The following is a 15,320-nucleotide window of genomic DNA, read 5'->3' as shown; positions in this document are numbered from 1 at the left end:
GCAGATTTGGTTTCCTGATATGTATCTTAATTCAAACACTTCATTAGATAAGAATTACTGACAACGGATCAGAATTTTCCAGAATTCAATACTAAAAGTAGTACTTAGCACTAGAGCCAAGAGTGTACATACTGTAACCTAATAGAGGAATTCAGTGAAGATGCTAGGTGATTTATAACTTTTAAACTATGATGTAAAAGAAAGATTTAAGATTTAATGACCCACTAATGATAAATACTGTACCCTATTAAAGCAGTTCTTGTTTTTTAACTGTTCAGGTGTTCAAGTTGTACCTGGAACTGACCATCCAGTCACAACTGCTCAAGAAGCACACGAGTTCTGCGTTAAGTACGGATTGCCTGTTATGTTGAAAGCAGCATATGGAGGTGGAGGACGTGGTATGAGAGTTGTGAGAGAATTGTCGGTAAGTGGTTTATTTTTATTTGATTTGTATTTTTTTTCTTTTGTAGTTTTTAGCTTACCTGAGCTGAAAGCTGAAACTTTTCTCATCAAAGATTATCTGTGTGTACAGTATTTATTTATGTATGTCTCTCTGTCCGCTGTAAACTTTTCACGTTTTTGACTGTTCTTCCAGAACCACTGGGTCACTTTCAACCAAACTTGATATGGAGCATCTTCCTCCCCCTTCCTTCCAAGTAGAGATGTTAAAGAAATACTAGAGTGAAAATATGGTAGGATCATTTAAAAATCATCTCAAGAACTACTTGACCAATTTTATTATTTTTTGGCATTAATGCTTCCTTGTGTAGTATAGATTCAGTTGTGTTGCAACTATGGTCCCTAGGTTCAGGTTGGGGTTAAATTAGGGTCCAAAGTTTTATAAAGGAAAATATAGGAAAAATCTTTAAAGGCTTCTGAAGAATAACAGGGCTGAAGTTTCTCCAGTTGACATGAATCATCCTCATATAGTGTAGATTCAAGTTTGTTTAAGCCATGGCCCGGGGACTTGGGAAGGTTGTACAATAGGGGTTCAAAGTTTTACATAATATTATACATGAAAAATCTTTATGATCTATCATATACTACTAGCAGTTGTGACCAGGTGGCTTGGACCTCTTGTTTATTTTGCAAATGATGAAGGTAATTAATTATATTGAAACTCATTTACCTTATAAGGACATGAACAACAAATTCACTTTCCCCTTTTAAGATATGAACAACAATAAAAAATGATTGGTGCTCTTTCGAGTATCTTCACATGGATAATTAAAGTTTGTCATGTGGGCCGTTTACTGTAGAATTCTATGAAGGTCTGAATTTTCATACTGACTTCATATCAGCACATTGTTAAAGATCTTTGACAGTAACCAGATACTGTATAACACATGGTGCATGGCACACTGCAAGGTACTCACGATTATTCCCTGACTTGGAAAAGGTTCATTATCCTTTTAGTGCTTCAGTGATTTAGTACAAAATTCACATATTTTTATTGTTTGTTCTATTTGCAATACACATAGAGCATGTGATTTTTAAGGACGTTAAATGCTTATCAGTTTTATTATTGAATGTGAAGTGACATTTTCCGTGACTGGAAGGCAGGACTTTAACTAAGTTGGGTTATCAGGTTAGTATTAAGTCTCAGTAGTCTTACAGGAAAAGATTCTTGTGTAAGATCACAGTGTAACTTTAATGTTTGCATTGAAAAAATAATATTGTATAAAGTGGAAAAGAATGATCAAATCCTTCATGCATACTAAGTTATAAATAACTTAGACTTATATATAATATTGGCTTGTAAATTTTAGTATTGAATTTTTTTTACGGAACATTCCTGGTAAAACAGAAATAGTAACAATGGTTACACCATACCAAAACATCAAATTAAATGGGATCTCATAACACGAAAAGGATGCTATGATTGGCTAGCTACATGTCATTGTTCCCTTGTTTTTGAAAGTCATTAATAATATTCATCAATGTTTTTGCTGCCAAAACAAATAATCATGGTTAATGTCTTTGAAATGCACAAAAAATACTTCTTATTCTCAGAAATATTTCACCATTTTAGTGCTGGAACTGCCTGAAACATTGACACTTCATTATTGGGCATTACTGCTTGAAAGCATGGTCACTCCCCAATTATGCTCTTGAGAAATTTCCTTGTGATAGCTCATAAAATATACCAATTCCATACAGTAACCCGACATATATTAATTGAATTTACTTCATCCATTCTCATAACTGTTAGTCAATAAATGATAGTAAATAAATCTACATAAATGCATATTTAGTGCCACATTACACAAATGATACTAAATAAATCTACATAAATGCACCTTTTAGTGCCACATCACACAAACATATGCGCTGCCTTACGTATCGTGTCATTCCCTCAGGCTCAAATTTAGTGATGTTCTATTTGTTTCCTAGGTATTTTATAGCACTTCTTCCCCTTAATAATCTAGGAGAACTCTCTCTTCCTCACTTCTTTGTGCCCAGTCTGTCACTTTTAATTCACATTCTGTATCATTTTTGTTCGTTCAGAACTTTTCATTTATTACCACCAGTGTTTTCACCTTTATAGTTTTACTCTACAGTCTATTTGCAGACTTTTCATCTGATTTGATTTAAGAAGTAGCTGTTCAGTAGTCTTGTATTTCTGCTTTTATATTCATCAAAAAAATTTTCATGTTTATTGTTTGTACTTCTTAGAAAACTGTTTAATGTATTGTTAAATTTTGAGAGCAAAATCAGAAAAGTACAGAACAGTATTGTATAAATTTATTGATGTCATTCTAAGGAGTAATGTTTAATTATTTTTTGAATAAAACAGACAGTGGATATAGTACAGTGTACATAATTTTAAATTATGTTTTGTACAGTACATGTGTATTTATACAAAACGCTTGAATGTCCAACAGGAAGTCAAAGAAAGTTTCAAGAGAGCATCATCAGAGGCAGAAGCTGCTTTTGGAAATGGGGCCATGTTTATTGAAAAGTTCATCGAAAACCCACGACACATTGAACTTCAAGTATTGGGCGACAAAGCTGGCAACGTTGTTCATCTATTTGAACGTGATTGTTCAGTTCAGAGAAGGCATCAGAAACTAGTGGAGGTAGCTCCTGCTCCTAACCTAAATGAAGAGGTGAGGTGTTACTTTATTTTTTTGGGGGAAACCACGTCAGGTTAATTACAATTGGCATATCGCAGTACACAAAATCTTTGTTATCTCAGAATTACATCACAGGGAATTCAGGACAAGTAAAGATGAAGATGGTCTCGAACATTAATACGTTGTCTAAAAATATCCTTTATGTTAAATGATAGGCATAATAAGTTTCCATGTTTTGGCCTTGTAAGTACCCAGTTTTATACTGTAAATTATAACTATTTAGAGGTAATAGCTTCTGCTGTATAATCTATGATTATTTTCAATTGAAAGACTTAGCAACCTTGATATGAAACCTATGCATATCATAGTGTAATGGACAAATTACTGTATAGGAGGCTAGGCAGTGAAAAGAGAAATTAATTTTTTTTTGTATTTGGAGTTTCAAAATTAATTCAGTTGACATCTTACCCAAGAATAGTAAGTGAAAATTTAAGTCATCATAACATGGATGCTGTTTTCCAGACATTTCTAAGCCATGAAGTGGTTGTGAAAATATTCAGAAGGAAAAATAACAGGGAGATAGCAAAATGAGCATGACAAGTAAAGGGCAGTAGCCTTCATTAACTATGGATTTCCACTTGCAAATGCAAAGTAGACCAAATAAGTGGCTATTGTGTCACTTTGTGTTATGGTACTAGTTTTTCAAAAAATGATTCTTCCAGAAAGTAATTGATCCTATTACATAGGCTGCTTTACTATGTTCAACAAGAGGCATTTAAACCAACACCAGACTCATTTCAGCTTAGGGCAGCGATGGCAGCTGATGCAGTGAAGCTTTGCAGAAGTGTAGGCTATGAGAATGCCGGAACGGTCGAGTTCTTGTTAGACAACACCGGCAACTACTACTTCATTGAAGTCAATGCTCGCCTGCAAGTGGAACATACTGTTACAGAGGAAATAACAGGGTAAGTGTGCTTAGCTTTTCCTTCTTTGTTAAAGACTTGTATTGTTGGTATACTGTGGAAGAGGTTTATCATTACTGCCTATTTTTTGTGAAGGTGATCCTGTTTTGACTGACTACAGCAGGAAATTTTAAAAATTTTGATTTTAGGTTCAGATAAAAGGATACCAATCTAGGGTATCTTACAACACATAAGCCTCTGATTCTACTTTTTTAAAGCTTATGGTATCTTCACAGTGCTTTTAGTAATCTCTTACCGAGTCATAGTAATAGAACCAAAGGGATGACAGAAAGTGAAATGCGGTTAAGGGCTGTGTCCTTTCCATAGCCTCTACTAATATACCCTTAAAATTTACATAGTCTACCCTATTCCAACACAAAGTCTGTGATGAAAAGTAATGATAAACTAAATTGGCTGTATTTTGAGATGTCATTGCCTATCTGTAAATACCCACCACACTTATTGCAGTTTGTTATGTATGGGGATAAATTTTGTTTCAACACCAATATATATATGCAACAGTGACGTATGTACAGGTCATATCACAAAAGCTCAGATGTGTTTAGTTAAATTTTCTGAATAGCCTTTAGAACATTATAAAAGTGAGGAACAGAGTGCTTTCTCTCTCTCTCTCTCTCTCTCTCTCTCTCTCTCTCTCTCTCTCTCTCTCTCTCTCTCTCTCTCTCTCTCACACACACACACACACACACACACACACACACACTAGGTTGAGGTCAGAATTAGATGTACAATAGTGAAAATTATATTAAAAATATAGTAAATTTTAGTGTCTGTACATGAAAACCACATAAGATCATTTGTATACAGTAATACATTTTTATGAGTAAAGATTCATGTACATACATACAATGTTATGAAGAGTGACCTTACTCCAGGATCTCATTCCATTTGTGGGTGTAAACATCAAGCAACTTCTTGGCCTTTTATAATTGGGGGCTTTAGTTAGTATTACAACATTCTTTTACATTAAAAAACGCACATATTATTATGTAAAACAGTACAAGGTAATGTTAGAAAATTTTTCTTTAAAACAAGGAAAAGATGTTGCAGCCTTTTCATGTATTTTTTTTTCTTATGGTACAGTATATGCAGAAGTGCTTGCATTACAGAAAAGTTTTGCATTATTCATGGAGAATACTTATAATTTTGTAGTAAAAAAATTTTTAATGGAAAGTATCTTGCCTGGTAACTATAGTTGCCTGTAAACTATATTGATAGGAGCAGTGTAAGCGCATTATTTACTAAAAATTTGAATTTTTAATATGCTATTAGTGGTCAATGAAATCTATCATAAAACTTTTCCAGTGTTCCTGTGATGTTGGCAAGATTGTTTTTTTCAGTATTGACTTGGTGCAGTCACAAATTCGTATTGCTGAAGGTATGACCCTACCGGAATTAGGAATGACTCAGGAGAACATCACATCTCAAGGATGTGCTATCCAGTGTCGTGTTACAACAGAGGATCCTGCCAAAGGCTTCCAGCCAGACACTGGTAGATTAGAGGTTAGAAATATTTTTAAGCCTTCTTTGTAATGTATGTTCATGGTTTACTCAGCTTTCAGTATTTTAGATCTGAAATATGAAGTAGAGTAAACACTGTACTGAGTTTTTGTAGTACAATACAGTAGTAGTTTTTTCATATGAACCCATCAAATATATATGTCCTCATTTACAGTCTTAAATGTCCCCAGATGATAGTTTTGTATAACAGGCAGTAGTTGCACGCTAGTCTAATGATGCTTGTGCACTTAGAAACATGGGTATGTGTTACTCATGTGTTACTGTATTGTATCATGTTCTGTGTTTGATGTAAATGAGGTTTTGGGGGAGGAAATCCATTATATCTTATATGGGGTCATGTGACACTGCTGCTTTTGTATTATAGACACTCCATTTCTTTCACCACAGCTCTCAGTCCTGTTTACCAAATTGCAGTTAGGTGTGAATCTGAATTGGCAAATGTCTGAGAGTAGTTGGAAATCAGTACAGTAAAACCCCCCGTATTCGCGGTCTCACGATTCGCAGACTCGCCTATTTGTTTATTTCTCTGTGGAAAGTAAATGCACATTATTCACGGAAAATTTGCCCATTCGCAGTATTTTTCACTAAGAAATATACACTAATTACTGTATTTTCACATTGTTTTCATGACTAAATGCACTTTTTGTGATAAAACTATAAAAATACTCAGGTATAAGCATTTTTAGAGATTTTTTTGTGTTTGAACTATCAAAATAGACAGTTCGGTGTGCAGTTCAATACTTCAGCATTGAAGAAGCGGTAAAAAGATGAACAGTGCTAAGGTGAAATGGGAATAAATAGAAAAAATATGCTCAAGCCAAAAAGGCAAGGCTTGATTAACTCAAACCTAAGCCAAATATATTTAAATCATAAAATTGTGCAAAGCAAACAAGCTTGCTTATTGGACATTAACCTAAATATCTTACAAGGCAACACCATTCTTTTGCAAAAGCTGAATGGGCACTGTAGAACTTGACAGGTTATACAAAACTAACAATCCTAAATTTAACCACTGCTAGCATTAAAAAAAAAATTAAAACTTCACAGTATTGTCGACTCTAGTCTTGGACAGAGAAAACTGACAGGTTCTTCTTAGCCAAAAGATAAAGCTGAAATTAACATTCCCTTGGTGCTGGCAATTCAAAGGTGATTGGTACCACTGTACCAGCACAGTTTCTGTCACTAAAGTGCACAAAAACCAGGGCAACAATTCCAGACAATAATTAAAAGTAATGTGAGAAACAAGCTGAAGTGATGAAAGTGTGAAAATGAGTACCAAGGCAATATACTGTGTAACCAAGTCACTGACGATTCTATGGAACTGAGAACTCTTACAAACAAAGAATTAGACATTTTACAGCTGAGATCTGGTGGGTCTTCCTGCACATTCTCACAACTTGCTGATGTGTCACTGACATTCTTCTGTCTTAGGAGTAGTGTTTTTTGATAGGAAATGTTTTGTGACAAACAGTGGATGCTTGAAGTTTGATTAGCATGTAAACAAGCTTTAGTTCTCTACTTGGTAGTCCTTGATACTCATGATTTTTATGTTTGCTTTGTTAGTGAAGGGAGAACTGAAGACTAGTCTTGTTTGGATTGTTATTAGTAAGAGTCCCTGTAATGCGTGTAGGATCCCTGTGATGAGCGTAGGAAAAGCTTTTGCTTGTTCTCTTTAGTCTTAATCATCATCTACTTTATTCTTGCACACACTGTTTGAAACTAAACTAATAGTTACAGAGTTTGCATTGGGTGAATGATTTGTCAAGAAAGGGAAGTTTTGCTAAATTATATCAATAAAGTACAGTATTATATCATTGTTCTTGAAATTAGTTTATCCTAGAACTTTTTTCCATTGAGTATAACCTTTTTCACAGTTGAACAGTAGACACATAGATTTACCAGTAATATTTTTTCCATAGTAAATAGGTTTTGTATATTATAACAATAATAATTGTCCATTGAATAGCCACCATTATTGTGATAGTATGCCAGTTACTATAGACAATTTCATCAGATTTTAAGAGTTATAAAATGAAACCTTGAATTATAATCAATATGAAAGGATGAGATTCTATCAGACTTATACAGGTACCTAAATAATTTTAATGAAATATCAAAACAGAAATTAAAATAGAAAATTAATGTTAGAATCACACTGGATGAAGAAAATCCTTCCAAAACATAAATATTCTCTACCTGTTTACATACCGTACCTGTATATAGTACCTAATTAATTCTGTTAATTTATTAAAGCACAAGAATGAAAACAATCTAAAGAGCAAAATCTTTTCAAGTAGTAAATAAAATCTTGAGTCTATTTATAGTTATATGGTTCGTTTTCTTGAAATACCACAACACAAAAGTGAGGTTACCATTTTCCTCCCCAGGTGTTCCGCAGTGGAGAAGGGATGGGTATCCGTCTTGACAGCGCCTCAGCCTATGCAGGGGCAATAGTGTCCCCTCATTACGACTCCCTTCTAGTCAAGGTCATCTCTCGGGCATCTGATTTGCACGCCTCAGCTGCCAAGATGAACAGGTCTCTTCGGGAATTCAGAATTCGTGGTGTGAAGGTAAGTTGCACAGAGTTACACACACATTTTGTTTGTTTGCAAGTTATAAAATTTCAAATATAGTTAACAGAGTTCCTGATAGGTTGTTTTTTAAGTTTTGTATATTGGCTATGGAATAAATTTGTCTTGTATATTTGAAGTAATTTACTTTTCAATAATTTTTTAAGTTTTGTATACTGGTTGAGTAATTTTGTTGATATATTGAAATCAAACTCTTAAGGAAAAGTAATGCCTTCAACAGTTCTTAAATTCAAATGATTTGCTACCCTCAATGCTTTCTGGTTACCAGGCTGTTCTAATTTTCAGTACTTTTTTATGTATTACAATATGTCATTACTGGCATGCTTTGACTTTTTTAGGTATAACAATGATTCATTTTATATCTTGTAGTATTTATTATCCTGTTTAATTGGGTTCTGTATTTTGTTCTCACTGAGTTTGTGAGAAGAGATGAAAAGTGGAAAACCTAAAGACTATCAGAAATAACAATTAATTTACTAAAAGCAAATGGAAAACCAGTCAGTGATAAGTTTTAGAGTCTGAATAGTGTAAATGAATAAGATTATGGTAAAATTATATACAGAGGAAAATAATCTGCACTACAGTGTATAAATTATAAAGGAATAAGATTGCTTGAATATGCAGTGAGTGAATTTATGAGTAAAAAGAAAGGCATTTGTTGCACACTGGTTTGCGTTGGAAATTAAAGATTATCTTATAAAGTATTTTGCCGACATTGATTGAACTTTTATTTTTCTTTCCAGACAAACATTCCATTCCTTCTCAACGTACTGGAGAACCAGAAATTCCTCAATGGTACCATTGACACTACTTTCATCGACAAAAACCCCCAGCTCTTCCAGTTCCAGCCCACCCAGAATCGTGCACAAAAGCTTTTAAATTACCTTGGAAATGTTCTAGTCAATGGCCCTCTAACACCACTTGCAACTGGTTTGAAACCTGCATCTGTTCATCCTGTAATTCCTGAAACTCCAGCAGGTAATACATTTCGTAGAAAAACAGATTTAATTGAAATAATTAACATTCATGGCTGGGTGATTCCTCTTTCAAACATTGATAAATGATAATCATATAGCTTAAGATTAGATGACCATTGTACTTTACATATGTTGGAATGTTGACTATAGATGACTGTTCTATTTTACTTTTGTTGGGATGCTGACTAACCAAGTTTTCTGTAGGTGCCCTTCCTCCCAAGGGATATCGTGACATACTGGTTTCTGAAGGACCGGAGGCATTTGCTAAGGCTGTCAGGCAGCATAAGGGTCTCCTCTTAATGGACACTACTTTCAGAGACGCTCACCAGTCTCTCTTAGCAACTAGAGTGCGCACTCATGATCTTCTCAAGGTATGGGAACAAGTAGTATTTTACACGAAAAGTCTTATATTTTGCTTTTTCTGTACAAGATAATTGTAATAAACGTTGCTGTTTTGAAAGCATTAGTAGTAATGATTATAATTTAGTACAGGCCATGGTTATCGGATTAATTTCTTTGAGATGTCATACTTTAATTCTGTTTCAACCATCAAACATGATTCTGGTATACAGTACATAAAATAGTTTTAATTTTATATTTTAAAGTATTTTTAATTTTATATTTTCTATGCTCTTCATGAATTTGTTCTTTTCCTAGCCTATATCATATATCACATGTGATTAGAGTTTTGGTCTTTATTCTGATCTGTTATTTCAGATTTCACCTTTTGTAGCACACAACTTCAACAACTTATATTCATTGGAAAACTGGGGTGGAGCAACATTTGATGTGGCATTGAGATTCCTTCATGAATGCCCTTGGGAGAGACTAGAAGCTATGCGTAAACTTATTCCCAACATACCATTCCAAATGCTGCTTAGAGGTGCAAATGGAGTTGGGTACACCAGTTATCCAGATAATGTTGTTTATAAGTAAGTTAACTGTATGATTTGGGATTGCATTAAGCTGGGTTTTATTGTATAAAAATTTTTGTATGGAACACACATTTTTTAACAGAAACTTTCACCATTGTGTACTTTTGGCATAATACATCAGTCCACCTCTGAGGGAGAGGCATTTAAATCCAGATAAAAATGAAGGACCATGGATTTGAGAAATCCACCAAGGTACCATAAACACTGTGCATCAACCTGATCTCATTCTTTTACTGGATTCTCAGGAACTTCAAACCCTAAAAATAATGTTACCAGAACAAAGAACCTTGACTGGCTCTGACCTTACTAGGTCTAGGATGAATCCCTCTATGGCTGTGTCTGTCCTCTTTCATCTGGTTTCAGCAAGGGGATAGAGCTGCACCCACTCTTTAGCCTTTTACTTTATATCCATTCCCACTTTCTTCCATCTACCGTGCTGTCCAACCTCTCTGATTGTTACTTCTTTGTGCAACTGGGGGGTTTTCTCCTGGTTTTACCTTTAAATCCCATTCATTTTCTGGGTCGTTTTTAACTGTCCCTCTTAATTGTATTTTCACTGTCTTAAGTGCTGAATAGCAGAACATACCCCAGTGCATGGCTTTGTAGTCTAAATTTCATGATTCATTCATTCATTCTTTCTTTGATCTGGTTGACCTCCTTTTAACAGATAGTCATCTGCTAGTTATAAGCAGTATTTGTGTCCACTAGTGGTTTTGGTACATCTACTCTCAGCCATAGCTGAAAGTGCTGTCAGTGTCTTTACAATGTACACTTTGAGAGGTACTGTCAGTGTCTTTGCAGTGTACCTTTTTGAGCTGTCATTATATTCAGTTAAACTGGAAAATTCTACTGTTACATTTTCATCTCTTGCCCCAGCTTCAGCGGGAAGCTTTGAGTTGGGTTTGATAGTTCTCCCAAGGCTTTGATGCTATTAAATTTCATGATCACCACACATGGTAATGTTCTCTCTGCCATCAATGTCATACCTCAAACTGTTTTGATTCCTGATAAGACTTGAGTAACCCAGACTCTGAACGGTATCCTCTCAGCAGCACTTCTTACCTCAGCAAGAAAAACCTCTTGCAAAGGTTCTTGTCAACTTTTAGGAGGACTCCCATATCCAGATTCCAGTCAGATATGATAACATTGCTGGTGTCATATATCCTTGGTTCCATCAAGGATTCTAATAGAAAACAACTACAGCATAAATATTATATGCACTGAGTCCATTTATTAAAGTGTTCCTGTTCTTTTTCAGAGACATCAGGTGAACACAAAACCTGAAATGTAATGTTAACAAAAACTTAGAATTAAAAGTAAAAAAAATCACACTATAGTTGGCAAATTGGAAATACTGTTAAATTGGTATTCAGTACATAAAAAAGATTTTGGGCAAGAAGCTGGTAGAATGCAGTGTTCACACCAATACACAAATGCTTATTGCTTTATCATCGTAAATTAGTTCGAGACCATCAAGTCACACTTTTAGATGTTCCTAGGGCTTGCCCAAAGGATTTTTCTGAGAGATAATAAGTGTAACTGGTTAAATGGTTGGATTTTTAAGTAGGAGAAGTTCAAGGCTACAGCTAAGGCCAAACGGATGTTGCCAAAAGCATTTAGTATCATCTACAGAGTGCCATGCAGAGCATGTTGTAAGCAGTTTCCCCGTGATGAAATATTCTTATCAACTTAAAATTCATGAGAGCGCTTGATCATAACATTTATTGCTATATTGCTCACTATAGGAGAAGTAAAGAAAATTAAAGGAATTTCATACTTTTTAACTTTTGATGTTATTGAAGATTAGTTTTAGTAAAGGAAATTCAGTAAAGGACCTGCTATGTGCGTGCCACAGACAAAACTTCTAATAGAGCCTTTTGCTAACCAGTAAGGTTGTACCCTTATTGAGGCCAGCCCTATAAGAGCTGATTAGTTAGCTCAGTGGTCTGGTTAAACTATTTTAATAATGTACCCTTATTGTAACTGTGATTTCTTTCAATTTGACTGGCTATTCACCACTTATTGTCTGCTTTTACTTGATATTAAGTACTATTGTAAGATTTTTGTAATTCATGACACATAGGCTCTTTAAAAAATGCAATTAAAAGCCATTATTGGGGTACCTTCGATTTCGGTTTGTTACTTCTCTTAATATACTTACTGTTACATGATTTCAGTTTGTTACTTCTCTTCATATATTTACTCTTACAGATTCTGTGAGCTGTCTGTAAAAACTGGGATGGATATCTTCAGAGTTTTTGATTCCTTGAATTACCTTCCAAATCTTCTCCTTGGTGTTGATGCTGTTGGGAGAGCAGGTAAGATTGAATTAATTTTTCATATGCACACCTATGTTGCAACCGCATTAATCTTGTATCTCTATATTTGTATCACGAATGTTCCCATGTTCATTCGTTTTTGTCTGTCAAACAGAAGGTAAGTCTCACCACTCTTGAACCATCGGAAACTTTGAATATGAGTCTGTTACTTACTTAATTCTTTTTAGACTGAAGGACTGTTAACAGGTCTTTCACTGATCTAGGTGCTTATTTTGCAAAGGATTGCTGTAGAACAGTGTTTATTACTCAATCATTTTCCATTTTTTTCCATTAATGATAACATATGGCCATTTTTTCCATTAACAATAACTTATGTCAACCCTTTTTCCACTTTAATGGTGTATCTAATAAGTCAAAAGAAGTCATAAAAGTAGCTTTTGCCTTTAACTTGCATTTTCATACAGTATACCATTTACATCTGTTGCTGTGTGTGATTGGGCCTAATTATAAGTACAGTATAGGGCATTCACTTCTTCCTAATGCCATGGGTTTTATTCATTCTGTTCATAATCACTTTTTCAGTATTAAGGTTTTTTTTGCATTAGCCACTTTTTCTGCAATTTGCAGTCTTAATTTGGTAGTGCTTTGATTTTGGTTTAATTTTGTCACCATTCACTGTGCCTTTCACTCCCCCATTGAATCTGTCAAGGTCTTACAGGTAAGGCCTGTCATTCATTTATACCATTCTTAGAGAAGTTACGCTCCTTTACTGGAGCTGTTGAAGGCAGGTGCTTTAGCATCTCCTCACCTGTCAGTTCAGAAGTTTATAAAGGAGACTTAGTGCAAGTGCCAACCTCCCCGTCTGCACTTACCTGACTGCTGCCAAAATTCTTTGAAGGGAAATTTTTGTGGAATTTTTTTTAATCACAAATGTGGGGTTTTATTGTGTTTATGGTGAAATAATCTCACCTTAGCCATGCTTTTGTTAAAAGAGGAAGTCCTTAAAAGCTCTTTATTTGATAGAAATCATGTTAGTTTGCCTAGTCCAGAATGTTTGTCTCATAGAATGGTAATTTTCTCAGAAATTGTTAGTAGTTTTGTTAAAAGGATTATTATGTAAGGATTGAAAAAACTTGGAAAATGTTATCAATGAATTGATGTTTTTAGACTTTATAAGATAGTGATGTGAAGGACATGTTGTGTCAGGCAACAAACATTAACATCAATGACAACAAAGATAATGCAGTGCTATTATGCAAAGACAGTAAAGGGGGTGTAGTTGAAGCCTTTTGCTTCTGTAACAAGTCAACTCTTTAAGCATTTGCCAGTAAACACAATGATTCTGTTTGGAAACATGGACCAAATAATGCAGGAAGGGTTGTTTAATTTGAACTTTTTAATCAGCTGTTTAAAAGGCATTGAATCATACCATAGAGAAAGATGAGTATTGTGTTGTTTTGAAAATGGTAGATTGGCAATTCAGCAAGCAAGCTGGTTGGATTGAAAGCCATTTCTGTATATACATATGGCACAAACTGAAAAAAATGAGGCCGGCCAGGAACCACCTGAGTTTCATTTTTGTTAAAGCCAGAGGAAGTTTTGAAAGATAGATAATCTGGTGCCACTCATGAAAATTCAGTGTTACTAAGGCAGAAAAATCCATGATAGATATGATAAATCAAAAAGAAGAAATAAAATGAACCCCTCAGCACCATTTGAAGTGCTTCCTACCACAAGAATGAACTATGTGAGGTGAAAACCACGTTTCTTCATTAACTAGAAAGTATAGCCATGGAGAAATAAGACTAGTGGAGAGGGTATAGAAAATGTTTTGGCAGTGAACATGAATATTCATCTTATTATTTGGTTGTTAAAGTTATCTGTAGATGAGACCCACTTATTCCTAATTTCTTAGATAGAAATCATCACTCATGAGGGTGGTAATTTACAATAAATAACTCTTCTTACAGGTGGTGTGATAGAGGCTGCTATTTCATACTCAGGAGACATCAGTGATCCAAGCAAAACGAAGTACACCCTTGATTATTATCTTAAGCTTGCAGAGGAACTAGTTAAAGCTGGAACCCACATTCTGTGTATTAAGGTATGTCTTGACAGAGTCAGAGTTTTGGTCATATACTTTGTGGTATTGTTAAAGTTATTTTTCTTTTAATTTATTGAACAGTTAAATAGATACTCAAGAATGGTTTTTCTTCTTGAAGTTCTGCAGCTTTTATATAAAGCCTGTCATATTGGATGTAATAAGCTTGGTGTAATTTCAGTTCATTGCAAATTATAGTAATTGTTGTAGAAATAAAACTTCAAGTTAGAAAATTATATTGTCAGGAAAAAATGTCATTGATATATCAAAACTGGAGAAAATAAGATGTCACAAAGGCACGGGTGCTAAGTACTTCTTAGTAGAAGCCTTTCATTTACTTAGCAAGGTACTTTCAATTAGACTGATTATATGATATCTACATTATCAACAGGATATGGCAGGACTCCTAAAACCACAGGCGGCAAATATACTAATATCTGCACTACGAGAGCGTTATCCAGATTTACCTATTCACATACATACTCATGATACTTCAGGAGCTGGTAAGAAAATATATTTAAGCCGCATGACATTACAGCAGTTTCTAATTGCTCTGGATACATTCACTAATACCTGTATGTTTTGACTTGACGATGAGCATCTTAGTTTATTGCTGAATAGTTAGTTGGAAAGGGGATCTGAATTATGTGATTGGTACTGTTGTTTTTCCCATTCAAGAAGGATGTTTGAGGGAATGAAAATAAATTAGCAAAATCATTGCTTGTGATAATTCAAAATGCCCACCTGTCAATATAAGCTGGTTTAGCAAAGATCTTAGAAGTAAATTTACATATTTTTTTTATATTTTTACAAAGCAGAATTCTCGAATTGCATCATTTTTACAGAGTGAAATTGT

General features: G+C 34.5%; 1 protein-coding gene across 7 annotated transcripts in view; it reads left to right on the top strand.

Annotated features, from left to right (window-relative positions):
- Positions 1-15,320, top strand: part of PCB (Pyruvate carboxylase) — a 98,663-nt gene that overhangs the window by 75,843 nt on the left and 7,500 nt on the right. For all 7 annotated transcript variants that reach the window (XM_067107496.1, XM_067107495.1, XM_067107492.1 and 4 more), the window contains 11 exons: positions 279-424; positions 2,886-3,110; positions 3,879-4,042; positions 5,401-5,563; positions 7,969-8,151; positions 8,916-9,150; positions 9,354-9,520; positions 9,867-10,081; positions 12,296-12,402; positions 14,334-14,467; positions 14,856-14,967. In XM_067107496.1, the coding sequence (XP_066963597.1) occupies positions 279-424; positions 2,886-3,110; positions 3,879-4,042; positions 5,401-5,563; positions 7,969-8,151; positions 8,916-9,150; positions 9,354-9,520; positions 9,867-10,081; positions 12,296-12,402; positions 14,334-14,467; positions 14,856-14,967 (1,851 nt within the window). The remainder of the gene's footprint in view (positions 1-278; positions 425-2,885; positions 3,111-3,878; positions 4,043-5,400; positions 5,564-7,968; positions 8,152-8,915; positions 9,151-9,353; positions 9,521-9,866; positions 10,082-12,295; positions 12,403-14,333; positions 14,468-14,855; positions 14,968-15,320) is intronic.

The sequence above is a fragment of the Macrobrachium rosenbergii genome, chromosome 8, assembly GCF_040412425.1.
Source record: "Macrobrachium rosenbergii isolate ZJJX-2024 chromosome 8, ASM4041242v1, whole genome shotgun sequence".
NCBI classification, from domain to species: Eukaryota; Metazoa; Arthropoda; class Malacostraca; order Decapoda; family Palaemonidae; genus Macrobrachium; species Macrobrachium rosenbergii.
Note: the sequence above shows the minus strand (reverse complement) of the source record. Positions and strands in the feature narration are given on the sequence as shown.